The sequence below is a fragment of the Colius striatus genome, chromosome 1 (genome assembly GCF_028858725.1).
Source record: "Colius striatus isolate bColStr4 chromosome 1, bColStr4.1.hap1, whole genome shotgun sequence".
Lineage (NCBI taxonomy): Eukaryota > Metazoa > Chordata > Aves > Coliiformes > Coliidae > Colius > Colius striatus.
In genome coordinates this window covers 43,077,959-43,105,938 of record NC_084759.1, presented here as the reverse complement: position 1 = coordinate 43,105,938, position 27,980 = coordinate 43,077,959, and the positions used below count along the sequence as shown (strand labels likewise).

The following is a 27,980-nucleotide window of genomic DNA, read 5'->3' as shown; positions in this document are numbered from 1 at the left end:
AAACTGCCATTGCTTCTTCCACATTAAGGATTCCATGCTTTTTAAAGAAATGACTTCCATGAAACTCATCTAATTGAAACCTTAAAGAATCCAGGAAACTGCTACAACGCTGCAGTTATGCATCAAAGTCGACATCAAAACAGGCTCTTTGCCCTCTATCTGTGATAGAAAACACACACAAATCTTAAGAAGAGCCATCTGTATTGTGTTTACAGTAAAGGTAAAGGAAGCAAAGTGGTGAAAAGATACCACCTGACCCATCTCCTAAGGGATTCCCTGCCCATTCCCACCCTGCTGAATTTCTCCATGAACCAGAGAACAGTTCAGAGCTCTCAGTTGTACAAACCAACGAAACAAGAGGAGAAGAGATGCAAGGCACGTGTTGAGGGCACCTCCAGGCACTCAGGTTTGGTAGCTCCAATGCATGGAATTAGCTGAGCTGGTTCAAGCAGAAGTCTTCCCAACACAGCTCTTACAGTTAGCAGGGAAACAGGCAACACTTGAGGGCTGTCATGGCACCATTCCACAGTCCTTCAGGGTATTCTGACGTAAGGGCAAGTGTGGTGTTTTCAGTAAGTAATTATACGTCAACGGATGTTTTGCTTCTAACAGGTAAAGGTACCTCTTCATAAATGATTTTGAGGTAAGGGAACTTCATAGGTAAAAACCAATATTCCAAGTTGTAGAAGAGATAAAACTGATGGTTCAAGATGACACGATCAATTATTTTTAACAGATCCACAAAAAACCCTCTGACTGTCTGGTGAGGCTTGAATGGGGAGTAGAAGTCTCTTATAGCTGCTGCCAGTGTCTTGTTTCCCAGCGGCCCAAAAATAGAGGTTTCGTTCCCCATATAAACAGGTTCTCCACTGAATAAAATGATGCTGGTATAGTTTGTTTGTATCTTCTCAAACACAGCGCCCAAGTCAGCAAGCTTCTGGTAGGTTCTCAGGATAAACTTAGAGCACTCGTAAGAGTCAAACCATACTGTAGAATTTTTGTCAGGGCTTGCTTGAACTGTCCAGGTCTCGTAGTAAATGCCAGTCTCATTGTCATATTGTACCCATTTTGCCATTTCATTAAACATGGTTCCTGTAAGGGGTGAAAATAAGTATTACAGAGACATGGTAACAAACAGAGGACTCTGAATATTTTTCATCTGTTTCAAAGTTCACCTCTCTTCCTTGCAAAAGTTCATAGGCTCATAGAATGGTAGGGGTTGGAAGGGACCTTTAGAGATCATCTAGTCCAACTCCCCTGCAGAAGCAGGTTCACCTAGATCAGGTCACATAGGAACATGTCCAGGAGGGTCTTGAAGACCTCCCAAGGAGGGAGACTCCACAACCCCTCTGGGCAGCCTGTGCCAGGTCTCCCTCACCCTCACAGTGAAATAGTTTTTTCTTATGTTTAAGTGGAACTTTTTGTGTTCCAGCTTCATCCCATTACCCCTTGTCCTGTTGCTAGCTACTATCTCCCTCCAAAACATTCTGCAAAGGTCAGATTGCTGGGTGTATTCCTCATCAGAGAGTAAACACATGTCACGCTTGCCCTAAGGTAAGGCACATGTGCAAGCTATGACCTCAGAGTAACTGTAGCTCTGCACATTGATCTCCTAGGCCACTCCATCATAACTGTTCTTAACTCCATACTTGGGGGGCTTTTGGGCTTCAGAGGAAGCCAAGCAATCATTCTGTTAGTGAAAGTGTTGGATAATTTATTATTGCACATGACTCGATTTAATAAAACAGCAAGTCATTAGATCTGTATCAAGAACTGTATACACCATAGATGGGTTTGAAGCTCCCCTTCTCCAGTCCCTACCAGATGAGCTTCCTGGCACACATTCTGCAAGGGATGTTATTGTCTCTCCTAACAAGACTGAGATGGATTTAAGATGAAGTTCTGGCTTTAACGCTTTAAATTAAACAAAAATATTACAGGTTAACACATGGCTCCATGATAATCCATTGGCTTAGACGGTCCAAAATCAGACTTTGGATATTCCTGCCCTATTTCCACAAAAGAAACTGAGTGATATTAACCTGGCTGATGGGTTTTGGGAGAAAAATGAGAATGCTTCAGTGTGCTCTCTGGAGATCCACAGGAGCTCACAAGGACAAAGAGGGTCCAACTGTTCACAGGCTAAACTATTTCACTGTGAGGGTGAGGGAGCAGTGGCACGGGCTGCCCAGAGGGGTTGTGGAGTCTCCTTCCTTGGAGGTCTTCAAGATCCGCCTGGACAAGTTCCTATGTGATCTGATCTAGGTGACCCTGCTTCTGCATGGGCATTGGACTAGATGATCTCTAAAGGTCCCTTCCAACCCCTACCATTCTATTATTCACTCTATGATTCTATAAAGGCATCTCCCATAAGACGGGAGACTTGTCTGCTCTCTGAAGGAAGCAAGTTTGGCTCCTGATGCTGTCCATCCATTCACCTTCTTCCATGGTAATTTCCAGATTCCTAGCCAGATTCAGAATCTCCCTGAGATGCCACCTCTGTAACGGTTTCATAGAACCAAGAGAAGCAAGGAGGGTCATAACAACACCTCCACAAGGCACCAGTGTGGCCTTACCCTTCTTAGGCACCAAACAAGCCACACAGGCAGGATGCGTGATGAGTTCCACACCTGGATGAAAATACTTCACTTGGTATTCCTACACTCCTTGGTATTCCTCCTACGCTCTGCTAACTTCAGAGAGTGAGTGGTTTTGGTCACACAAAATGCAACTCTCCAAGTCCTCAGTAGGCTCTGTCGCTTGGTCATTCACTGAAGTCACTACAGTAAGCAACTAGATTTATTTAAATCACCTTTCTATTTCAGAATTTCAGTGTTCAGCATATACCAGGAAGATATTCTGGTGATCATCCACCTATTTAGAAGTGTAAATCCTGCTTTTGTTCTATGACATTTGACAAAGACCTATAACTGAGAACATTTGCACAGTTTTTGTTACACGTAATGGGGGAGATGGAAATAGAGATGATGATATTTTTGAGACTGTTTCTAAATCTGACCTATTTGTTTGCTTGGGTTTGTTTTTTTCCTTACACGTTTTCACCAGTTTCTCTGTCTCAGCAGTCATCTGCCACCTCTCAATAGAAGGCTTTGTTTTGCTGAAGCCATGTGAAAAGAGTCCATAATGGTTGCATTGCTATTTTTACACTCAAGAGTCTCAAGTGGTTTTGTACAGTGACATCAAATGACTCTCATTTAATGACTCTTCAGCATGTGTTGTTCAAGAGGCAGAAGCCTCATACCCCTTTCTGTATGAAAGGAAGTGCAGAGACAGTGTTTCATTTTGGAATTATTACCAGTGACTACCATTGTGAATAACCTACAAAACATAAACAAAAATACTGCTTTGCAGGAAGACAAGGCTGACTCTACATTTTAAGCTATTAGCACCATCCAAAGCATCTGAAATCTACCTGATATCGTGGTCACATGATCTAAAGTTCCATTTTCCTTCCAGTGGGCATCATCTATTCCTTCATAAAAGCAGGCAGCTCCCTGGTTACACCAGAACGGTGCATCTATGCCAGGCCGGAGGTGTGGGAATGTGCAGTTCCCAAGCTGGAAGAGCTCATACCACTCCATTGTGTAGTTTTTGCCCGTCAGAGAGCTCTTGAAACCCACAGCATCGTGCATAATTTTCTGGAAAAGGAGAAAAAAAAGAAGCCCCAAAAGACAAAATTTTAACATTAAATTGACTTCAGCTTGACCTGTACAGAAGATAAAATATGTGGGAGCTCTTGTGTAACAGGGTGAGAAGAGAGGAAGGTGTTCCTGTACCGCCTTGGACTCAGTTGCACTGATCCACAACACACTAGACTGTGTAACACACATACTTTTATCACAGGGTCACGCTGCCTCGGTGCTCGTCTGTCCATCCATTGTCAATTTCATTGTTTGGAGGCAGATACTTGGTGGAGTATCATTCATCATCAAGTGGAGCATCTCCCTTCTGATGAAAGGCTGAGGGAGTTGGGGTTCTTTAGCTTGGAGGAGACTGAGGGGTGAATCTCATTTCCCATATAAAGGGAAGGGGTGTCAGGAGGATGGAGCCAGGCTGCTCTCAGTAATGTCCAATGACAGGACAAGGGGCAACGGGTGCAAGCTGAAACATAAGAGGTTCCAAAGAAACACAAGGAAGAATTTTTTCACTGTGAGGCTGAGGGAGCACTGGAACAGGCTGCCCAGATGGGTTGTGGAGTCTCCTTCTCTGGAGACATTCAAAACCCACCTGGATGAGTTCCTGTGTGCCCTACTCTAGTTGGTCCTGCTCTGGCAGCGGGGGTGGACTAGATGACCTTTTGAGGTCCCTTCCAACCATTTAGATTCTGTGATTTTGTGATAAAAACTCAAGCTTACTTTTGAATCCTTAACCTCACAGGAGTATCAAAGAAATAAAGAACTGACTGAGTCACAAAAAACAGACCTTAATAATGAAAGCCACAAAAAGAATGAGATTAATATTTATTTTAAAAGCTGTATAAATAAATGCAGAAATTCAACCTTAGCTTAACAACTAAGATAATGACATTTGAAGCTATTTCCATTTTTCACTCTGTGGACTTGGTTTTGATGTTGCTACTTCATGTTCACTACTACTTCTTTCTTCGTTAGTGATCATGCTTTGAAGCTTAATGACGCTACTCCCGTAGTTAAAAATGTCACTAAAGTTGAGATTTTTCATATTTGCATCATTCTGTGAACTGAGAATTCAACACTGATCCTAATACCCAAGAAAGAACAGTGACAGCAATCCACCATTCTGACCAGCCAGCTGCCCACTCCTGGCAGATATCCATGCTCATGCAAATACCTAAGTTTTTAACAACAGAAAAAATGCTTTAAGCAAGCATTTCATCCAAGGGGACAAATAAATGTATTTCTTGAGGCAGTGCTAGCAGAGAAAAAAAAAAGACACACAAATTGTAATAGTGTGTGTATACAGAACACTCTCAATAGGCAGCTCTGTGGAGGATCACATTCAAACCGACCAACAGTGCTGGTCACACTGTTTCCTTTAGCTGAGATGAATTCTTTGTTTGAAACTTCCTGCTCTTTGGATATCTTTCCTATAGATAGCTTAACTTGTGCCCCCCCCACTACTGCTTCATGCAGGAGCATCGTAGCCTTACACCTCTCACTCTTGACACCTACTTTTGAATTAGCCAAATTTGCCACTGTAACTTTGTTAAACAAAACCATCACTTTACCAGATGTCCAAGCAGGTCCCCGTATTTGAATTCCCACACTGGAGCCTGTAATCGATACACTTCAATGACATCGTCTTCTTTCATAACTGGGATGGCAGAGCCAGTGGGACAGAAGGTGTAACGAGCTTGGCAGTAAGGATCGGTTTTTGGACGGTAATCAAAGCGCCTGTGTCAAGAAAGAAAAGCACGCAAAACAATAAGCACAGCTTCACAGCTGGAGTAACCATCTCATGGCTTCCTAAAGGCCTCACTGGGACCCTCAGGGTCTCAAACGTGCAGCCACCTCCAAAGACAGATGCTGTGATCCAGAGGCTGCCGTTCTTGGGAGTACTCACATTCGTAAGGCTGCTGAAACGGGACTTATGAATGCAAGGTCATGTTGTACACAGTGCTAAGGAGTGGGCACGATGCAGATGGCAAAAGGTGACTTACACTCACAAAATCAGAGACACACAGATGCTGTGTAGAGGATGGTTTGAGGTTTGCCTCAAAAATGTTCTCCTAATAGTTTGTCTACAGAGGGATTGACTAGTTTGCTCTGGGAAACTATTCTACAGTAATAGGTCTCCAGATGAAGCTGTTTTCACTCTAGAATATTGCCAGTATCAGAAATAAGTATTCTATTCTATGCTAATTTGGATGAAGAGGCCCAAAAACCTCTGCTCACTGTTTCTGTTCATCATTCCTATTACAGCTCAAAAACTAAAGAGCAAACCCTCTCATGTATCACCCTATATAAAGACAGCAAAAACCTTTCTGACAAGTCACCCCTACCCAATTTTCTTCAATTTCACTCTATTTCACTTAAAACAAAACTCCTATATTCTTGTTACCAAGACAGATTGATGTACACAGCTTGCTCAGAGCACAGCCTGCAAGTTTAACACGGTTGCCCAGGGCTACTGAATGGCACAAATACCCCAGACATCAGATGACTCAAGGACACTGGACTTCCTGACCCATAGTAAGGCCAGTAGTCCTGCTGAGACACTGTTGATTTTCCCTGTGGACTTCTTCTCTATGCTTGGTGAGTACTTCAGCACGTGTCTGTCTTAGATTTTTGTCCAAGGGGTTAAAAGAAAAGAAGCAAAGAGGAAAAAAAGAGAAAGAGTACGGTGGAAAAAGAACACACAGTTAGAAAACAGCGACTTAGGCCAGCCACATGTTTAAGTCCTGTTTCTAAACTGCATACCTTACATTTTTCAATTTTCCCTCCCACTGCACCTTGCACATGACAAGAGGTAACAAGCACCTCAAGAAACATGACAATACCACATTCCCGAGTTTCTCACACTGAGAGGCTCGGCCCCAAATTTGCCCATCCTGAGACCCACTCATGCAAACTACTGAAATCGCTGGAAAATCCAAATGACTCATGACTACAAGATCAGCTCCTTCAGGCATCACCTGATAGAAATTTAACTGCTGGGAATTGCACAACAGGCTTTTCAAAACTTCAAGTGTACACTGGATAGCAGTTGGGACACTGATAACACCTCCCTTCACAAACAGCAAACCCCCCCAAAACACACATGCAAGCGTAGCCCTTCTCCTGAAGAGGCTCACTGCCTTGGCATAGCCAATGCCGTAGCCATTTGCTTTGGTAAAATGCAGTAAAAGGCACTTGTCTGCTCTCCCCAACACCCCTGGTCAGGTCTTCTCTGCAGTCTTCTCTGCAGCTAAGACAGCTCCAGTGCAGCAAATGGAACTCCACACCTTTCCACTGATCAGAAACCTAAGTATGAAGTAAAGTTAATTTCTTAAAAAATAAAGTAAATCGTAGCCTGACCTCCTCGTCGCAGCTTTTTGGTAAAAGAGGAATTAAAAGAAGCTTCTTTAGAGCAACGGCTGTCGTTCCCTGCGGCAGCTCTAGGCCAGGGACGGGGCACCCGTTGCCATCTATCTGTGAGCTAAATACATCGAACACCGTATAAACGGCAAACACCCCCGTGATTAAAACAGAGGAAATTACTCACGGCCTTTTCAGCCTAAAAACGAAATAAACAAACAAACGGAAAGCTGATGGGCCTCGGAGGAAGATAAAGGGGCGACGCGGTGTTGGGGCAGGGTTCCTCTCCCTCCTCACCTCACTCACCTGTAGGGCACAGGCCACCGCCGCAGCGGGGAGTGGGGCCCGGCAGCCACACACGGCCCCCCAGCCGCCGCCAGCACCAACAGCGACACCAACAACCGGCAGCAGCGGGCGGCGGCCATGGCGGCGCGGCCTGCGGGGCTACCGGCCCGGCCCCGCTGCGGCGGGGCTGAGCTCCGGAGGCCGGCTGGGCGGGAAGGAGGCGGCCCCAGTGCCCGCCCACACGGCTCCGGGGCGGCCGGCGCCGGGCCAGGGCGGGAAGGAGGAGGGCAAGGTGCTGCATGCAGGATCCACGCCACCGGCAGGAGGGTTTACCCTCCTCCTGAGGAAAAAACAACCGTGTGCTGAATCGTCCCTTAAAAACCTCCCTTGGCTGAACTACGGTTTCGTAGAATCATTTCAGGTGTAAAAGACCTTTACGTTCATTGAGTCCAACCACTAATCTAACACTGGCAAACCCATCCCTCAACCATGTCCGCAGCACTTTATCTGTATTTCTTTTCAATATCTCCAGGGGTGGCGACTCTGCCACCTACCTGAAAGTTTCAGTTCTCTAGAGACCCAGGCAACCATGCGTTCCTGTAATTTAGAGAAAGTAATTTTTTTATCAGCCTGGTATGCTGTTTCAAGCATTGCTTTGGAACCCATGCAAAACACACATCAAATGTCCTTCCTTAGAACCAAAGTGCACTCAGAGGGTGACCCCTGGGTTTGGACCTAGAATAACGAGATGAAGCCTCAGCAAAACAGCAGAAAAGCTCTTGCTGTGATAAATCACGCAGCCCTGAGCCTCTTCTGGCTGCCCAGGAACCTTGTCTGAAGCCTATCAGGGCTTCAAGCTAAATTTGTGTATCCATGACCCCTTTCTAAACACTTGGTCACGTTGTAACAACTTACATTACAGGAATTATGTAGCATGAAGTCTATTCTCTCATTTTTACAATGATAGCAAGAACTATCTTTAAGAAGAGTGTGTCCAGCAGGTCAAGGAAGGTTCTTCTCCCCCTCTACTCTGCACTGGTGAGGCCTCATCTGGAGTCCAGTACTGGGTTCCCAGCTCAAGAGGGACAGAGAACTTCTGGAGAGAGTCCAGTGCAGGGCCACCAAGATGATCAGGGGACGGGAACATCTTTCATTTGAGGAAAGGCTGCGGGAACTGGGGCTGTTTAGTCTAGAAAAGAGAAGACTGAGGAGGGATCTTATTAATATTTACAAGTATCTAAATGGTGGGTGTCAGGAGGTTGAGGCATCCTTTTTTTCTATGATATCTAGCAACAGGACAATGGGTAATGGGATGAAGCTGGAACACAAAAAGTTCCATTTAAATATAAGGAAAAACTATTTTACTGAGAGGATGATGGAGCGGTGGCACAGGCTGCCCAGAGGGGTTGTGGAGTCTCCTTCCTTGGAGGTCTTTAAGACCTGCCTGGACATGTTCCTATGCGACCTGATCTAGGTGACCCTGCTTCTGCAGGGGGGTTGGACTAGATGATCTCTAAAGGTCCCTTCCAACTCTACCATTCTATGATTCTATGAACTCTGGCAAAGAGGAAACGGCAAGGACAGGTTTGCCAGCAGCAGCCCTGCAGTAAACACAGCTTCTTCCAGCTCTGTGGAGTTCAAATCCATCTGTGCTGGCATCAGAGTCCAGGAATCTAAGTTTGGTACTTGGCATCTGCAGTGAAAGTGCTCGTGTATGCTATTCACTGGATATAAATAAAAACCAAGCTGTGGACTTCTGACTACCAGGAGCCAGAGAAATATCCCTGTTCCTTGCATATGAGCTCCTAAAGGACATTCAGTTCTCTAGTCAGCCCTATGCTAGGCTGTATTCAAACAAACTTGGAGGCAGGAAACCCTGCAACATACATAAAAATGCAGGATAGGATGCTGGATATCAGTTTCAGTAATGCTGGAGGTACTAACAATGTCCAGGAAACCATTATGATGGCACAGCTATTGAAATCTTTAATTTAAGCAACATTTCTGTATCTCATTTCGTTGCTGCTGGATTCTACACTGCCTATCTTTAAAATCCATGCCTTAAGCACTATACATTATGTTCATGCATGCATACATTACCTATGCATACTTATATTTCCCTCTCTTGCATGTTATTTGTGTCTGCTTTAAAAATAAAGCTCAGGTTTTGTTCTTTATAAAATAATATGTGATTCTGGGATTCTCTGGATGCCACCTCTTTCATCTATTGAAAAAGCGATGTCTTTGTGTGAAATACAGCAGTAATTCATAGTTTTAGAGATTATGATGTCAAATGCTGGAAGTGCTTTATGAATAAGGGAAGTATAATTTATCCCTTCTGTGAGACCAGGGTGCAGGGAAGTGAAATTACATAATGACTAGTGCTGCTAACTGCTTTTTAGCCAAACTAGAAATACAGTAAGAACTGGTTCTTAGTCCTGGCTCAGCATATGTTTGCAGTTTGGACTATTAAGTTTCCATTCAGGCACTGCTGTGGTTGCGGAAGGAAGTGATTTATATCCAAGCTGGAACTCATGACGGGCTCTGCTGAAGCCCAATGTATAGGATGAGGGCTGGGATAAGGACACAGATGAAGTTCATCACACATTTTGAGCTGAGAGGAGCTCTCTGGGATCTGCAGCAGGGCAGGGATAAGTGAAACACCAAGTCAACTGGATGCAGTCTGTGAAATACAAAGAGCTATCCAAGTCAAATTTAAGCTAATCTGAGAATCTGTTGTTAGGCAACGAAGGCAGTTAGAATCATAGAATGGTAGGGGTTAGAAGGGACCTTTAGAGATCATCTAGTCCAAACCCCCTGCAGAAGCAGGTCAACCTGGATCAGGTCACACAGGAACATGTCCAGACGTGTCTTGAAGACCTCCAAGGAAAGAGACTACACTTCAGAGCAGGATTTCCACTAAACATCTTTCTCAAATGCTGAGCAGCAGAAAAAGGTCTGGGGTCCAGGGCAAAGCTGTAGTTCAACCTGCTGAGGCCTGAAGGAAACAGTACGTGCTCTCTCCCCTGCTTCCACTCACCCTGTTCTCTGTCTCAGCTCCCCGTGGAGAGCAGCCAGCCCTCGCCCAGCCCTGGCACACCAATTCTGATGCTGCTCCTTAGCAGAGCAGCAAATCTTCTTCCTCACTCCAAATACATGTTTATCTGAAGCCAGATGACAACTACTGTCATTTATGCTATCTCTAGGGGTGACAGGGAGCAGCACGAGTAGGGCTTCTTTGCAAGGGAGGACAAGGCAGGAGCAGAAGTGACCAGGGTGCAGACAGGGGCAGTGACCTCAGTGACCACAGCACAGGCCTGAAGTTCTTAAATGGGAATAAATATGTAGCAGTGGCTGTATCCAGCAACAGTCGCAGGCACAGCAAGGTAGAGTGGAGCCCAGGACTACGCATCATATGTGTCCAAGGTCCATCCAGGAGGCAGGACTGTGCAAGTTCATAGCCTGTGCGAGGAAACTAGCCTCTGTGTCAGGACATCAGGAGGACGGGTCTGCATGTGTACACCTACAATACGGCTCAGGTCACCTCTGATGTCCAGGCCTAACTTTATGTGGAGTTCATGGGTTTGTGGCCAGAGGGTGTTTGGGTGGAGGCCACAACTGGGGCTGACCAGCGTAATTACAGGGCTACTGGTGCACTCAGGGCTCTGACAGCAGCTTCTCCCATCAAGGTGTGTTCTCTTACCTTGCAAAGGTCAGGCTTCGGTGGCAGACTCCTTGTGAACTGCTCTTCTTGCTAATTGCTGTTGTGGGCCCAGACCAGAGCCATCACAGGGCTACTTCAGGGTGATGCAGAACCAGGGCAAAGTAATGTCATGAGTTGGAGTGAAAACATGGACCTAAGACAGACACTGAGAGCCATGACAAGGTCACAAAGCCAGGACAGGGACATGGCATGAGCAAGTTAGAGGTAGACCTTGGAACAGAGCCAGAGCAGTTATGGGGTTGGGACAGATGTGACATGGGGGACCTGAAGTGCGATGGGAATATCACATCCCAATCAAGTCCACGGTCCATCCAGGAAAAAGGGCCACCTATAATGTGGGTCTGAGATGTGAGTACCTATAGTGTGGTTCCACCCAAGAGACAGGGCCAGAGGCAAGACTGGAGATGAGTTTACTGACAATTCAGGTCTGCAGTCCATTCCAGAAGACTAGCTAGTATGTCAGGAAAGAAAGGAGTGGGGAATTCCAGCTCTGAAGGTGCTCAGTTCCCTAGCTCTAAAATTAACCCTGGCTCTAACACACAAGAGTTTGAGACTCCGCTTGTATCTCCAACATTTCAGATAGCAGCAGCCTCTTCCTATCTCTCAGCAGACAGCTACCTGCCCTTAAGCAGGGAGTTAAGCAGAGTTTACCTAATGTGGCCCTTTTCTGTTTAAGAATCTCCCTATCCACTGTCTTGCACAGACTCCTGACCTCTCAGTACATAGCTGAATACATCTGACTTTGCTCTCATAAGCCATTTTTGCTCTTCCCAGTCTCTGCACCACGTGTCCCTTGAAAACCATGCACACTCCACATTTTTGCAAGACACTCTCGTCTTTCTACAGCTTTTTAGCACTCATCCAGTAAAAGCATAATTTTTCATTAAGCAGACCAAGTTTCTTATTGTCGTGAAGAGAAGCAGCTCATGCAAAATGAACAACCAAGAGCTGAGAGATGTTGCGAAAATTAAATACAGCTGGTCTTCAGAATGGCATTTGTGTGCACAGTACTACGGAGGAGACTAGGGATAAGTATCTGTTCAGGGAAGCCCTTTGTTTCTCTGGAGCAATGCCTTAATGACTAAGCTATGAGTGGCTTAGAGAGTTGGGTGGGGAGAAATCTAACGAAATTCAACAAGGGCAAGTGTAGAGCTTTGCATCTGGGAAAGAAGAACCCTATGTACCAGTACAGGTTGGGGAATGAACCGTTACAGAGTAGTGTAGGGGAAAGGGACCTATGGGTTTTGGTGGACAACAGGATAAGCGTGAGCCAGCAATGTGCCCTCATGGCCAAGAAGGCCAATGGCATCCTGGGATGTGTTAGAAGGGCTGTGGTTGGTAGGTTGGGAGAGGTTCTCCTCTCCCTCTACTCTGCCTTCATAAGACCACATCTGGAATATTGTGTTGAGTTCTGGGTCTCTCAGTTCAAGGACAGGGAACTGCTGGAGAGAGTTCAGTGCAGGGCCACAAAACTGATGAAGGGAGCGGAGCATCTCCCTTCTGATGAAAGGCTGAGGGAGCTGGGGCTCTTTAGTTTGGAGGGGACTGAGGGGTGATCTTATTAATGTTTACAAATACATGAAGGGCAGGTTTCAGGAGGATGGAGCCAGGCTGTTCTCAATGGTGTCCAATGATAGAACAAGAGGTACAAAGTAGGACAAACTTTGGAACTAGGTTCCAAAGAAACGTAAGAAAAAACTTCTTCACTGTGTGACAGAGCACTGGAACAGGCTGCCCAGATGGGTTGTGGAGTCTCCTTCTCTGGAGACATTCAAAACCCACCTGGATGAGTTCTTGTGTGACCTACTCTAGGTGGTCCTGCTCTGGCAGGGGGATGGACTAGATGACCTTTTGAGGTCCTTTCCAACCCTTAAGATTCTGTAAAGAAGAAAGGTTAGTTTTCCAGTGAAACTCCACTTTTCCTGGTAAAATGTAATCACTCCCTAGAATACAATCTGAACTTAAAGCAACCAAAGTGGGGTACGTGGGTCTGATGCCCGTGTATCACTGAAACAAGGACACACCCAGCTTCTACCCAAACTCCACTTTTTTTGTCTTTCAAAGCAGAGCAGCTTTCAGGCAAGCTACAGGCAGACGAACAGTGAACAGCATGGCAGGGCTCAGCATGCAGCACCCTCTCTGCCGTGCTGCGGGGAAGCAACCCAGGAGACACATGAGGAAGAAATTACACCTGCGCCCCTTTCGTTTAAAACTAAAGGCACATATATATGTATTTTATTTCCTCCCTGGTTTGTCCTTGACATGCACCTACATTTTGTAGTCAGGAGAGCGAGCAGCTTGTGACAAACTGCATGCAAGGAACTGCGGGCTGCGGCACAAACCCCTGGGATGCCGGCTGAGGCAGAACCTGGGCAACCCGTCCGGGGAAACGACAGCTTCCCCGGTCACCTGCAAGATGGACTCCGAGCCGAGGCTGTGCAGCGCAGGCGCGGCAGGAAGCGGCGGAGGTGGGCGGGTGCTGTGAGGCCTGCCTCAGCCAGGGCAGCCTTTGGCCGAGCCTGAGCGGCGGGTGCCGCCATGGGCAAGCGGGTGGCCCTGGTTCTCGCTGGCTGCGGCGTATTCGACGGCAGCGAGATCCACGAGGCGTCGGCGGCGCTGGTGCACCTCAGCCGCGGCGGCGCGGAGGTAGCGGGGCGGTGTGGGGGGAGGCGGGGCGCCGCTCCCCGGCACCCCCGCGGGGTGCGGGCACGGGAGCGGAGCCGCCTGTGGCGAGCTCCCGGGGGCAGAGGAGTGTCCCCCCAACTCTGTGCGCCCCTCAGCAGCCTAGGGACCCCGGTTTGGAGCCTCCGCAGTCCTGCGCGGTTGCTGGGTAGGAGCCCATAGTGCGTCACGGTGGGCTTTTCCCCACCACTGCGCGCCACAAAGCCTATTCAGCCATTGCTTCTTTATCTTAACCCTTCCCTTTTCTCACTCATCCTCCCGAAAGACGTGAATGCCCCCGGACAGGAGCAGGGTTCGCTGGTAGATGACTGAACCCGGCCGTGCCCTGCTCCTGTGTCCTAAGCAGCCTGCTTGAGGCTGCAGGGAGCTGAAGATAGATAGGGACGGCTAAAATTCTTGATCTATTTTCTGTTCACTTTCCCCCAAGTCAGGCGCTTGCCGTCGCTCTGCTCTTTCTGAGCTTTTTTTGGAAGTCCTCAGAGAAGTTTGGACTGGCATATGGTGGTGTGCTCAAGTGTTATCTGTGGCTTGAGATGATGGAAGGTGTCTGTGTGGCCATGCTCTGGTGTCTGGTAGTAACAAACAGCACCCCACATTGAGGACAAAATTGCCCTCTTCTAAAATTAAATAAAGCCAGGAGTGCAGGGATACCTGCAAAACAAGCTTCAGAACACATATATGAAAGCAGGCCGTGCAGTACACTTTTCACAGAGCCCTGTGTTTTGATACAATTTTTTCCTTTTGTTCCTAACCAAAACATATTCTTCCATGTTTTGTTTTTCCTTCCTGCTACCAATGTTTTGACAAAGTGACTAACTGTAATGTCTCTGCTAGGAATGCTTCTAAAGCTTGTATCTTTCTGTTTTAAGCTTTTTTTTGGTTTTGTTTTGTAAAATATTTTTATCAATCTATTCCCATAACAGTTAGGAACAGGATTTCTTCAGACTCAGCTGAGTGTCCAGTCAGCCTGCTGGTGTAAATCATGGTACTTGTTTTTCCTTGGGGTTATGTGCAGAGGGAAGACAGGCCATGACAAAATCAGTAAGCTTAATGTTGGCATAAAAGTGCATTCCTGCCAAAAAGCTGCAGGGTGGGGAGAATGGCTGGGTTTACCCATCCTAGTAAGTCACCTGTCACTTTAGATAGATCCATCCTGTGAAACCCACTTGGACAAGAGACTTCAGGAACAAAACCTGTTTTCATTAAATTGTCTTTATTGTGAGCATTATATATGAGTTTTGTTTGCATTCACAAAATCGCTTCATCTCTTTATTCCAGGTGAAGATATTTGCACCCAATATTGATCAAAGGGATGTAGTCAATCACTTAAAAGGAAGTCCAACAGAAGAGAAGAGAAATGTGTTAGTTGAAAGTGCCAGGTTAGCAAGAGGAAACATTCAGGATTTGGCTGAACTGAAAGCTAGTGAATTTGATGCAGTCATTTTCCCCGGTAGGTGCTTTTAAAATAGCATTGTTAGTTTTATTTTTGAAATCTGTTTAGAGAATAAATTGCACTCTTGAATTGGAGAGGTATGTGGGTTTTGTCTTTCTTGATGCTTGTTTTGAGGATGAGAAGATGTTTTAGCAACCTCTCATGCGCTGGTAATTCATCTCCATTTATTTATTAATTTATAGTTCATTATCTTAAAATGCCAGAGTGTTAATTTCTTAAGTTATACATTGCACTGTTCCTCCTTTCTAAATACTTTGAAAACTTCAGTAGCTGCCTGGGGACAAGAACACTGGCCAGAGTATAAAAGTGGGGCTGGAACTTGACATTATATCGACATTATGGGGCCTCTGGAGTTGTTGGCAGAATAGCAGGTTGCCAGATAGGTTTATATTCCCTGTCAGATGTGAATACATTTTCTTTTCATTATGTACAGGGCCACCAAGATGCTGAAACCTTGAGTGAAGGGAGTGGAGCATCTCCCTTCTGATGAAAGGCTGAGGGAGCTGGGGCTCTTTAGCTTGAAGAAGAGGAGACTTGGGGGTGATCTCATTCATGTTCACAAATACATAAAGGACGGGTGTTAGGAGGATGGAGCCAGGTGCTTCTCAATGATGTCCAGTGATAGGACAAGGGGCAACAGGTATGAACTGGAATATAAGAGGTTCCAAAGAAATACAAGGAAGAGTTTTTTCACTGTGAGGGAGCACTGGCACAGGCTGCCCAAATAGGTTGTGGAGTTTTCTTCTCTGGAGACTTTCAAAACCCACCTGGATGAGTTTCTCTGTGATTCACTCTAGGTGGTCCTGCTCAGGCAGAGGGATTGGACTGGGTGATCTTTCGAGGGCCCTTCCAACCCTTAAGATTCTGTGATTCGGTGTCTGATTTGCTGCTGATCAAGTTACACTAAACATGTTTATGGATGTTTATGCATGTTTTTTTTTTAATTTATAGACCACAAAATTACCTTTCAGACAATGGTAATTGTAGCTACTTTAGAAATAAATAGAAAACGTCTCAATGAGATTACAATTTGCTGCAGATCACTTTCCAGCATAGTCATAGTGATTGTGCCAAAGCATTAATTTTGGTTAACTAACACTGTTCTTCTGTTGTAAGGCCAGTAGAGGGAGCGTGTGTATAAGGCAGAGAAATGTACTTCCAGCACTAAAATGAGCGGGTGACAAGGCTGATCAGGGAGTAGAGGCTAGCAAATATTTTCCACGTTAATTTCATGCTGTTATAACTCGGGCCCTGAGGGGATTGCTGGTATAACTGTTAAGGAGAAATAAACTCTACTAAGTTTGAAAATTAAAACCTTGCCTCAGAGATTCCAGGTAACACTTGAGAGTGAGCAAAGAGTAAAAGGAAAAACATGAAAAGTGCAAGTGTTCTTGATGTCACTTGAAATACCTGTGGAAATTAATGTTACTTTATTGTAGCAAAGTTGGTGTTGTGCATGATTGGCATTGAATATAATGGATGGTTATGCTTGCTAATAACCTTCTTAACTTGTTACTTTTATCATTCTGGTGGTTCTAAACCCAGTAAATGAAGGCACAGTAGAATGTAATCTGTTTGTGCAGTTAAATGAAACTTAAATGCAAGTAAAGGATTGTTGCAACTAACCTCTAGAAAGCAAATTTGGAGTTATTTTTAACAAGAATTTATGTTATCATTCACACATGGTATGTCTCAATAGCATATGTTATCATTTTTTGTGTAGTATCCATGTTGTTTTTAGTGTGTTAACCTTTATTTTTTACTAAGTTTGGAGTGAAAAAAACCTTTACTGTGATTGTTTAAGTGTTGAAGTAGGACTTGTGAGTGAATTAATATATGGGGTCAAATGACTATTTGCATTGCTTTCATGAATTAAACTCTTCTACTTTTAACTGCCATTGATCTCTCTCATGATCTTACTGAGGGGTGCATGTCTGATGAAGCAGTTTTCCCAGTGACTAGCAAATGAATGTGGGGTTTCCTACTTGCCTTTTTTCATTGCTCATTGAGGGCAAGGTGAAGCTTCCTGGCCTATGTAACATACATGGCATAAAAAACGTGCAGTTCGACTGTTAATGTTGTAAACTTGTCTTGTTTTCACTCAACAGTATCTTAACTGTCCTGGGTCTCCAAAAAGGAGAACTTCTGACTGTTATTGAATTGAATGTCTCTTTTAGCTATGTCTTCCATTTGAACTTTGAAGGGTTTTTGTGATATTTTCTTTTTTAGGTGGTTTTGGTGTAGCAAAGAACCTGTGCTCCTGGGCTGTAGATGGCAAGAACTGCACTGTCAATGAGCACGTGAGCTCCACACTCCAAGCTTTCCACAGTGCCAAAAAGCCCATTGGTTTGTGCTGTATATCCCCAGTCCTGGCAGCTAAAGTCTTTCCCGGTTGTGAAGTTACGGTCGGCCAAGATAAAAACGTAGATGGAAGGTAAGAAGGAAGTGATTGGAGATCATTTACGAGGGAATAAGGATTAGGAAATGGCCAGTCTGCTGTGCAAACGTTTGAGGTGTCTCTGATGCCAGTAAACCTTGAGTAACTTAATAGTGACACTTTCTACTTGTTTCAGACTTTCACTGGCACAATAGGTGCAGATGGACTGACTGCACAAGGTTGAGTGACTCATTGTACACTACAATGTTGTGACAATTTATCCTTACATTCAGAAATACTTTGTTCTAGGAGATGTGCTATGATTTCTTTTTTAATACTTCTGGGTTTTTTTAATCACTTTATGTTCATGACAGATCAGTGATAGATTTCAGCTAAACAAGATACAGGATTTGCTTACTCAATGCCTTTGAAGGCCATGGTTCATCTTGCAAATATGCAGGTGAAGAACAGGCATCTGGACAGCTGGCAGTCAAAAACTTGGTACCTTGTGGTAATTGCAGTGTCTGTGTAAATTGCATCTATAGAGTTTTGTCTGCTTGGGGATTTTTAATACAGTTTTTCCAGTGTTAGCGGTTTGAGACCTGTTTGGGAGAGGCAGCTGGGAACAGGGTCTGGCAGAAATCAGAGCTGCTTCAAGGACTGTCAGCTCCTGCTAAGACTCTGAATAGAGTTTTGTATCAACAGCAGTAGTGAGAGATTGCCTCTCTTCCTGCCTTATCCTCGGGAGAAAAAAATAACTGTCTGCAGAATCCCAGTAGAAAGACCTTACATGGAGGTGCTGGAAAAGGTTTAATGTGTCTGCAAGTTCAGCTGGCATCTCTCAGAGTTGTGAGGATTGGTTGTGGCTGCACTTAGTATCGTCTTGGAAATTTACCAAAGGAGTCATAGAATTATAGAATGGTAGGGTTGGAAGGGACCTTTAGAGATCAAATAGTCCAACTGCCCTGCAGAAGCAGGTTCACCTAGATCAGGTCACATAGGAACATGTCCAGGTGGGTCTTGAACGCTTCCAGAGAAGGGGACTCCGCAACCTCCCTGGGCAGCCTATGCCACTGCTCCCTCACTCTCACAATAAGCTAAAACTGGAATTGTACCCTGGCTTTGGAAACAGACCTTTTTTTTCAAAGGTAGAAAGAAGATCACTTGTGTCCAGAGGGGGTGGGAGAACCTGACAGCGTCAGTTTGTTTGACACTTTTGTCACTATCAACTAAAAAGTCACTTGAATAAGAGAACTACACTATTGTACTGTGAGGGTGACAGAGCAGTGGAACAAGGTGTGGAGTCTCCTTCCTTGGAGATCTTCAAGACCCACCTAGACATGTTCCTGTGCGACCTGATGTAGATGGGCTTGCTTCTGCAGGGAGGTTAGACTAGATGATCTCTAAAGGTCCCTTCCAACCCCTACCATTCTATGATTTAAGTTGTATTGGTAGAACTTTGTGGCTGTAACATCTCTTTGTGTTGATGGCTGTCTTTTGATTTACAGATTTCCTGATGCTGAAACAGCAGCTGCTATAGCAGAGCTTGGATGTAAGCACATCTGCAAAAACGTAAATGAATCTCATGTGGATAAAGCCAATAAAATAGTTACTACCTGTGCTTTCATGTGCAAGGCTCCTCTGCATGAAATCTTTGATGGAATCGGAACAATGGTACAAGAAGTCCTGAAACTTGCCTGACTGGTAGCATAGAGACATCTGTAAGGAAGTCAATTTAGCTAAGCTTAAGCATTTAGCTTCTTTTGATTACATTAATAAAATAATGCAGCTATTATACTTGATCATGCTTGGTGGTGGGGTTTTTTTTGCTTTTGTTTTTTCTTTAATCTGTAACACATCAAATAGTTATTGCTGAGTTTATCCTATTTATTTCTCTTTTAAAATGGAAAATCTGTTGGTGGTGGTGGTGGGGTGTCCCCCTCTTTTTCTTTTCTCATGAATCTGAATGAGATAATACAAGGACCCTCCTTCTCCATTGGGGTTTTATCACATTGTTAATGATGGTAGTAACTCACATCTGGTGTTACCTAGCTATAATTACAGATGAATTATACCTTGAGTATATAAGAAAGCAATACCTTGAGCATAGGAGAGTAAAATTCCATTTTTTCATCAGAAGAGAAAAAAGAAGTGTGTTTATTAGACTTTTCCTTCCCTTGTGAGTCTTTAAGCAAGTGTAACTAAGGGACTTGTGAAATTTTTGCAGAGCCCCCTAGATAAACTGACTTTATAAACCAGGAGTCAGAAGCTTAAGTGCAAACAAATCCATTACCTGTGGAAAAATTATGTTATGAAATTACCATTGCATGTTATTATGAAAAAGATTTTGAGGTTTAGTCAGTAAAATGAATTAGTTTTATTTTGTTGACATTTTTTTCTTGCTTACATACTTTAGTGCCTTAAGGAAGGTGCATTTTATATATGTTGGAACACATGCTTTGATCGTACAGATGCGAACAAAGGTTGTCAGCCTCTCCTGGAGGCACAACCTGGTGAGGCTTTGTACACCTGAAGCAACCAAAAATCACTAGAATTTGTCATCAGGGTAAGTTGATTTGTCGCTGTGGACACTGAATTGTCTGAGCATAAGTGGAGTTCTGGTGCTTGCAGGTCTGTTACTCACAGCGGGTACACTGTAGCCCGTGCTTTGCAGTGCCTCAAGTGATCTCGTCATCACTAATTACTGCTAATCACGTCTTGTCCAGCAAGCACTTTGTAACTGGAGCAGGAGCAAACCCTGGGGCAGCCAGAAGGTGGAACTGGGAAATAACAGTTTGAGGAGTCTTGAGTTGTCCCTCCTGGTCAGCAGCTGGTGTGATCAGCAGGGGCACTAAGCTTTACCTCCTCAGTGCGAGCCCGGGCGTTACAGCGAAGCCTGACGTCATGCAGGGTATCAAGCGCTACTAACGCTTGTTTATTTTAGCACAAACGTCAAATCTCAGACGTCAGAGGTGGCCTCTTCGAGGAGGCTTTAGAGCTAAAGCAACAGAAATAAATATACAAAGGCTTTAGTTCTCTCTCCTTCTGACAGGGATGTTTCTCGTGGATGCGGCATTTCCATATCCCTCCAGAATTTTGTTTTCCTTTATGGAGTAGTTTAGCAGAGGCAGAACACGCAGACATTTTTGGGCAGAAGAGAAAGGAAGTGTTTGTGTTGCATGCAAGCAGTGCTCTGCCTCTGGAGATACAAAGATAACTGAAGTCAACTGTGCCAGCAGAGGACAGCCTGTGCAGCCTGGCTGAGCTGTACTTGTAACCACTAAATTATTTACTTAGTCAAAGTCCATGATATTGGACAGAGCGTGGCTCTTGCTTTACAGGAGTCCCGTTTAAAAGTGCTTGAGTTGCTCGAGAAGAGTTTGTCCCAAATTCTGTGTTTGTGAGCAGCATCTAGCTGTTCACTCTGCAACCCTCAGAGGAAGCTTAGCTTCTCTGAAAGCACTCTAGCTGACTGGCCTGATAAAAACGTACTTAATACAGAACAGTCCTCTACTTTTTCCAGTTTGTACACTGTCTCTATGATGCCTTCTGCTGCCTCTGCAGGCAAGATGCTGGAGGCATTGCACTGAAACTTTTTCTCCAAGTCCTCCTTTTCCAGAGGTTTCCTCCAATGCCCGTAGAATGTATCGCAGCGGTCGCTGACGGTGCTGCCACCCCGAAGCGTGACGCACACTTCGCAGTAAAGGCTCTCAAAGCTCGGGGTGTTATCAGTAGGGTGCTCCAGGTGGGTTTTGGAGAGGAGCTCCCGCAAGGCTGGTCGGTGAATGTTCTCACCGGCGAAGGACTGGACCGATACGCTGCCATCCAGCAAAGCAGAGCAGGCAACAAACTGGAAGGAGTGTCGAGCTTCGTGCTCTGACGTGGGGCTGGGTCTGTTCACGTATTTGACCTCAGGGACTCTGAGAACGACTTTCTCGATTTTATTGAGGGGGAGCAAGTTGTTGCTGCTGTCGACAAGCTTCCTCCTGACAGAAGCTGCTGCGTCAGCCACCCAATGCGTTCCAAGATGAGCGGGAAAGCGTTTGATGGCCACGTCTTGTTGGTCCAACAGCCATGGGTAGGACTGCAAGGCTGGCAGAGTCTGTGGGTTGTAATCTGTATAAAAGGCACCTATCCCTGACTCCATGTCCAAGATCTGTTTGTTTCCTTGAAGGCCCTGGGATGCTAAGCAAGCTGCTTCCAGCCCGTGCTTGGCAGCGTTACCAACATGGAGGGGCTTCGTTTGGGTTGCTGCATTAGCCAGTGGGGCACCTGCATAGGAGGCAGCAATAGCCAAGGCGTTTTTACATTTCAGCTGGTCGAGAGCTAGCAGTTTGGCACAAGCTGCTGCACTCCCCATTGTACCAACCACAGTCGGTGGGTGAAACCTGGGAAAGCAAAATCCCTTCATTAACGTATTTCAACAAGTCACCTGAATTCCCTGTACACACAGGGTGCAATTTCCTTTCGTGGCTGTGGAAGACAGATTGAGCCATAAAGGAACATACATTCAGAATTCGTGTGCGGTCCTAAGAGAAACAGTTGTCGCTTTTCCCCAGGAGCAAAGGAAGCTGGAGTAAGAACATTTACAATAGGTCCTCTCCAGAAAGCAATTGAAATGTTAGAATTGCTCATAGTTCAAGGCGTACTGAACAGAATTCTGGCAAAAGCGTCTCAGTTTGTAGACATCTATAAATTAGCTGTGTGTGCTCATCTATTTATAGATGTCTGCAAATTATATATATTGGGGGAGGCAAGTTGTGTTACTCTGAACTAGTTTTGCAAAATTAGAAGGAACACACAGAAAACAGCAGGAAGGCATCTGGTCCATGCCACAGTGGCTTTCCTCAAGCCACCGTTTGCGAGTGAGACACCATCATGTGCATTTGTGAAAGCCTGAGACCTCTGCTGTTAAACGTTGCCCTTTTACTGCTGCTTTTAACGTCAGCAGATCATCACCTTCTTCTAAACTAATCAACACTCTCTGAAAGGAATCTCTTAGCTAAGCCATAAGGAGTCATATAGGTGTATTTATATCCTAACTTCCCAGACAAACAACATAAAATATACGATTAACTGTGCCATTTGTATTTTAACTGGCATTTAATTAAGTGTATTAAAACCAAGAGAGGAAAAAAAAACCCTTCCCCTCGAGTTTCTGCTGGAAGCATTGCTATGTACCTTTTAGGGATATTCCTGGCTTCGCTGGAGAAACGCAGCAGCCTGCCTTGCACTTCAATTCCCACGTTGAAAGCCAAGAGCAGATCGAGGCCTGAGACTTTTTTCTTCTGAGGAAAGGCCTCTGAGAGTGCAATCACAGCAGGGAGCACAGCCCCGGATGGGTGAGTGGCTGGGTGCCACGTGTCATCAAAATCCATGGAGTGCACCTAGTGGAAAGAGAAGTCTTGTCATCAGAAATAAATGGGGACTTGGCAAGATTGGCTCAGTCAAATTAAACTACTATAACTGATATAAAAAGGGACCAAATTGAATTTTCCTGAGAAAGAAGGCTTCAAAGGTCTTTCTTTCAGAGACCTTTACTCCCAATGTGGCTCCATTGGAATTGGCAATGCAATATAAATCCTGCCTCAAATTCTACTTCAAGCTGCACCTGTCTAAAATCAGCATGGACAATGATTCTTCTTTCCGACAACTGTCTTTTACTGCTTCAATCAGACTGTTCCAGGTCCACCATGTGAGTAGTGAATTTTCCCTTTCCCCGAACATATAAACATATTGAAATTGCTTCTCTGGTGCTGCAGTTGATGCTGCCATTAGGGCTCACATCATTAAAGCTGTAGCAGTCAAACCCATACAGTGAACTGAAAGTTATGTCAGAACAACTGCTCTGGTGCAACCATCCACAGGCACCAGGCATGAGCCTGCAAATGTAGATCAGACTTCGAGCCTGAAATTTCAGCAAGTCACATCAAGACCTGTCACAAGGAACCACACTCCCTGGGCTTGCTGGGAGTAGGAGAAAGCTACAGTCTTAAAAATGAAATGAGCTGTTCAGCCCTTAAGAGTATTCAGAGAGGCTCTTTGTTGTTCCCATGCCCAGAGCCACACTGCTCAGGAAGATTTTGGGTGTTCACAGCATGACATACGGCTGCTGCTCTGGTACCAGACTCCTCACAGCAATGCACTCAGTGTTTACAATGTATTACTGTCAGACACCCCCTGAAATTTTGAGATTGCCCACGGACCTGAGAGCATCAGGGACAATATTTTTAATAACATAATAATGCCTCAAAAGCTGAACTTTTATGCCTATTCACCTGCATCTTACTTCAGAGTGGACTGAGAAGTTGGTCAGGCTCCCCAGTGCTCAGGTAATACTGGGAATATGCACCTCTGAGGAGTACATATCTGAACTGACAGAAGAAAATCTAGTCCCTGCCTTGAAAAAACTTTGATGCCAGCTGAGAAGATGCCCTGCAGCACAGGATAAGGAAGGTTGTGACAAATACCCAGTAAGCCATGTTCCTGCTACCTTCAATAAGTGCTTAGAATTGACCTGAAACTGAGCTGTAAACTGAACTGATCACATACATGCCAACAGACAGATTTGAATATCACATGGGCTGCTAGGAGCTGAGAGGTACCCAATCTTATTTCCAAGGCAATTTTTTTCTACATGAGGGAAATGAGGTGCAAATTGGACCTCTGATCTTGTTGTCACACTAATTTAGATAGTCTTAATATTACCATTTCCTTGGTTGGTCACCTTCTCTAGTTTAGTGTAATTGGCAAACTTGTCTACCCCACCTCTTGAGCATCTTTTAATTGCAAACAGTTCCAGTCTCAATCTGAACTTAGACAGATGTCTGGGGAGTCAGTTATTGCTTTAATGGCAAAGTATGTGTCCAAAATACATAACTGGCTTTTACAAACTGCTAACTGAAGATTAAATTACCTTGTGATATTACCCGTGTGTATGTGTGTGTGTGTACACATGCATCTGTCTCTATTTGTGTTTTTCTGTAAGTATGCTTTGCCAGTTGGCATGAAATTTGGATCCTGGTGAAAACAGTGAGAGCTAGAGTTCCTCTTTCTAATGCAACTGTAGCAAGGTTGTAACAAGCTGTAGATTTCTGGCCTTTGAAAACAGCCTCAAGCCTCACATCAAAGTTAAGGGACGTTGTTGAGTTGGATCAGATATGTGTTATACTTTGAGCTCCATCTCATTTGAAAGAAAGCTGAAGCATGTTAGGAGAACAGTCTAGGGAAGTTTTATAGCAGGCTTCAGGCAAAAGCATAAAGTAAGCTATGATTTTAGCAACTTTCTGTTCTTTCTAGAGCAAGAATGGTGTCTGTTAATGTGATTTAAGAGCAAATGAAAGAGCATCCCTTACAGCCACTCCGTTCACAAAAGCTGCATACAGAGGAGGCAGTCGGAAATCCAAGTGGCCCCAGATGGTACTGGATGTATCTGAGCTGTAGATCTGAAACAAATTGACATAAATTAATTCAAAGTCCTGATCCCAAGGATAAACGTGTGCCATAACACTGACGTAACTCAGGTCCGACCATACCTTCTCAGGACCCAACTGTTTCCTTTCATGAGAACAATATTGTTCTATCAGAAAGTATGCAAAGAAACTCTGTTTCCCATTGTCTTATATCAAGGACTCTTCCCACCCAAACAGATCTCAGAGTGCAGATCAACACCATCCCTCTGGCTATTTGATCCCTTCCCACATCCTCTGGTCACTGACATCCCTTCCCACTGCCCATCAACAATTCCCTCAGGACTGTCATCATCTTCTTGGGGAAAATCTCCAATTAAAGGTTCTGGTTTTCTACATTTTAATAAGACCCTGAATAAATGCTACATGGCTGACTGATGTTGAAATCCCTGTGCTGTAAATGGATCTGCTCTTTTCCTTTTGCTGTGCAGATCTATGCGACCTGATCTAGGTGAACCTGCTTCTGCTGGGGGATTGGACTAGATGATCTCTAAAGGTCCCTTCCAACCCCTTCCATTCTGTGGTTCTGTGGAGAGATCTTTGTGGAATTAAGTAAAAAAATAAATACATTTATTAAATGAAATTCAGTAAAAACTGCCACTCTTTGGGAAGGGGGGATCTCTATGTGAAAAGGCTTATTGGCACACAGAGCTCTGGAGCCTGCCTCCACCTAGGCAGATCTGACCAATAAAACAGTGGGCTAAACTCCTCATTGATCCACTCCTCCGTTGGGAAGGTTTCTCCTCAAGGTCAAGTTCTCTTCTAGTGCAAGGAGAGCAAGACTGGAGGAGAAACACGACCAACATATGACAATAATTACATTTCATGGACTGGAAGTAACCTACTACTAACTCTCCATCCCTTTAACACCTGTTTATTTTGGAAAGTCTACTGTTAAGTGTCATTTGCTTTGCTGATGTTTTTAGTAAAATCTCATAGGTTAAAGCAAGGAAAGGATTCTCAATTAACTGTATTTGCAGTGTCTGGCCTTAGTACACAGTCTGTCACACAGATTTTTACCTATCCAGAGTTCAAAGTAACACAAACAATGAAATTTCCCAAGCTCCAGTAGGAAGAACACTCTTCTTCCTTTTCACCTCCCCTCCCCAAAAATTTTACCATATCAAAGTTTCTCCCTATAGCCCAAAATTTTCCTTGCTTTTCTTGTAGCTAGACTTTAGGGTTTATGAATGCCAAACACCTTACCTTGCTGTACTGAGCCACTTTATGGCAGACCTCGGTGCTGGTACCCAGAAGTCCCACTCCCAGAGTATCTAGAATCATTCGCTTGCTTCTCTGAATAACTTGGTCTGTCAAGTGATTTGCATTCAAACCATGAATCACATTGGCAAAATTTGCTGTAATTGTCTGAGAGGGGAAAAAAAAAGTTGATGTTTCTCTTTATTTAAATAAACCAGTTTTTTTTCTTTCTTCTTCTGCTTTTTTTTTATTTTTTGCTTAGCATGCTGGCCACTTCTGTTGCCCTGCCTCTGCTTACATGAATTGCATCAGCAAAACCCGTTTGAATTCTTCCTCTTTTTATTCCCAGAAATGTCATAGTGTTATTTGTATATATTTTTGTCAGTGCTCTTATCTGTTCTGTGTTTCTGCTGCTTCTTACCTGATTTGAGTCCTTGAAGGTAAGTGCTACAGGTGATGTCACTTTGCAAGACATGTGTCTGTATCATTTATCTCTTATCTCTATATGCACACATATAAAAAGCAAACAGAAGCAAAAACCATCTAGCTTTCCATAGCACCTTCTTATTGCTATTGAAATAAGTGGAAATGTGGTGTTTCAATCCAGTGCAGCCACCATCATACAAGGAGGCAAGATTTAATCTCCCTGAATAGCAGAATTACCATCCCAAGTCTTGCAGAGGTTGAAGCTCAGTGGAAGATGGTCCTTGGCAACCATACCTTGCACCCAACACTCCTGACTCCCAGCTCCCATCGAATTCACTCTCAGCTGGGCTCCCAGCTTTTCTCTAAGACAAGATCTTTTATTCCTGGCTCCTGCTGATCTGAGAATTATATTTCTATTTTTTGTTGGTTTTGCTTTCCAATTGAGCATTAACCCATTATGCAAACTCAGCCTGCTGATTCTTGGCTGGTGGTGTTAGCTACTGTTAATATCTCTATTAGAAATTAACTCTGACCATGAGAAACTTCTCCCTATAGAGGTAAATATTATTTACAACCAGCTTACACACACACACACACACTTGCTTCTATTATATTGACATTACTGAATATAGCTCTTCTTTCTGAAAATTGTCTTTTTCCATTTCCCCTTATCCTTTTCCTTCCCTTACACTTATCCACACAGAGTGGCCCTCTTGGCCTTCATTTTGTTAAGTTAAACAAACAAAACTGTGATGCACTTTCCTTTATAATGCAGCCTCACCCCTACTTATTCTAGTAGTTTTTCATTGCATTGTTCCAATTGGACTTCTCATTTCTGGCAATGGTGACCAGAATTATACCCATCATTTCCAACACTCAGCTCTCACTCAGCTTTGTGCTAAAGCATTAGGACTATCTTGAGGTACTCAAGTCATTTAAAGCAGGTGGACCACATGTTCTATGTGTCATGCACGCCTACTGAAACATGTAGAGCAAGGATACAAAAACTTAAATAGAAAAGTGCATTTTACAGTGCAAAGAAACAAGACAATACCTTTGCCCACATCTTTGAGGAGTGGTACATGATCCCAGAGAGATGCAGCAAGTGAGTGTCAGCCAGTGAGCAAGGGAAGTCACTCTCACTATTTATATGCCTGTGTCTGGGGTGGGGGAGGAAATATTAGGCCTTTTTTTTTATTGCTCATCTTGTCTGACCCATTTCCTCCTCTGCCTGGAAATCTTCCTTTTTCTTCACTTTCAACTTTCCTTTGACTAACTGTACTACAAACTGCTGTGTCATAGCACTTTGCCAGTCATGTTGACTTGCTGTGTAAATTGATACACGTGA

At 44.4% G+C, this 27,980-nt stretch overlaps 3 protein-coding genes across 4 annotated transcripts; 1 reads left to right on the top strand and 2 right to left on the bottom strand.

The window, feature by feature from the left end:
- Positions 1–184: 184 nt before the first annotated feature.
- On the bottom strand, positions 185–7,493 carry CLN5 (CLN5 intracellular trafficking protein). The gene is made up of 4 exons (XM_061995691.1): positions 7,323–7,493; positions 5,228–5,393; positions 3,434–3,659; positions 185–1,092 (listed from the first exon to the last, which is right to left on the bottom strand). The coding sequence occupies exons 1-4, from the start codon at positions 7,439–7,441 to the stop codon at positions 581–583; spliced, it is 1,023 nt and encodes a 340-aa protein (XP_061851675.1). The 5' UTR covers positions 7,442–7,493; the 3' UTR covers positions 185–580.
- Positions 7,494–13,506: 6,013 nt separating this feature from the next.
- LOC133625346 (glutamine amidotransferase-like class 1 domain-containing protein 3, mitochondrial) lies at positions 13,507–19,339 on the top strand. 2 transcript variants are annotated; one of them, XM_061995645.1, is made up of 4 exons: positions 13,507–13,671; positions 14,986–15,157; positions 17,390–17,594; positions 19,046–19,339. In XM_061995645.1, the coding sequence occupies exons 1-4, from the start codon at positions 13,564–13,566 to the stop codon at positions 19,236–19,238; spliced, it is 678 nt and encodes a 225-aa protein (XP_061851629.1). In that variant the 5' UTR covers positions 13,507–13,563; the 3' UTR covers positions 19,239–19,339. The 2 variants fall into 2 exon arrangements, with proteins under 2 accessions (XP_061851629.1, XP_061851635.1); XM_061995651.1 differs by lacking the exon at positions 13,507–13,671 and adding an exon at positions 14,631–14,692.
- Positions 19,340–19,890: 551 nt separating this feature from the next.
- ACOD1 (aconitate decarboxylase 1) lies at positions 19,891–27,740 on the bottom strand. The gene is made up of 5 exons (XM_010195328.2): positions 27,687–27,740; positions 26,213–26,374; positions 24,893–24,982; positions 22,719–22,924; positions 19,891–21,925 (listed from the first exon to the last, which is right to left on the bottom strand). Exons 1-5 carry the CDS (start codon positions 27,714–27,716, stop codon positions 20,971–20,973), a joined length of 1,443 nt encoding a protein of 480 aa, XP_010193630.2. The 5' UTR covers positions 27,717–27,740; the 3' UTR covers positions 19,891–20,970.
- Between the last annotated feature and the right edge of the window lie 240 nt (positions 27,741–27,980).

What these genes read in the sequence shown, in the direction of transcription:
- LOC133625346 (XM_061995645.1), top strand. Translation starts at nt 13,564, where the DNA reads ATGGGCAAGCGGGTGGCCCTGGTTCTCGCTGGCTGCGGCGTATTCGAC. An exon ending in TCAGCCGCGGCGGCGCGGAG is followed by an intron (nt 13,672 to 14,985) that starts GTAGCGGGGCGG and finishes TCTTTATTCCAG; the next exon opens with GTGAAGATATTTGCACCCAA. An exon ending in TGATGCAGTCATTTTCCCCG is followed by an intron (nt 15,158 to 17,389) that starts GTAGGTGCTTTT and finishes TTTCTTTTTTAG; the next exon opens with GTGGTTTTGGTGTAGCAAAG.
- ACOD1 (XM_010195328.2), bottom strand. Translation starts at nt 27,716, where the DNA reads ATGTACCACTCCTCAAAGATGTGGGCAAAG. An exon ending in CTTTTGTGAACGGAGTGGCT is followed by an intron (nt 22,925 to 24,892) that starts GTAAGGGATGCT and finishes TCTTTCCACTAG; the next exon opens with GTGCACTCCATGGATTTTGA. An exon ending in GCCAGGAATATCCCTAAAAG is followed by an intron (nt 21,926 to 22,718) that starts GTACATAGCAAT and finishes TTGCTTTCCCAG; the next exon opens with GTTTCACCCACCGACTGTGG.
- CLN5 (XM_061995691.1), bottom strand. Translation starts at nt 7,441, where the DNA reads ATGGCCGCCGCCCGCTGCTGCCGGTTGTTGGTGTCGCTGTTGGTGCTG. An exon ending in CGGTGGCCTGTGCCCTACAG is followed by an intron (nt 5,394 to 7,322) that starts GTGAGTGAGGTG and finishes TTCTTGACACAG; the next exon opens with GCGCTTTGATTACCGTCCAA. An exon ending in GGGACCTGCTTGGACATCTG is followed by an intron (nt 3,660 to 5,227) that starts GTAAAGTGATGG and finishes CTCCTTTTCCAG; the next exon opens with AAAATTATGCACGATGCTGT.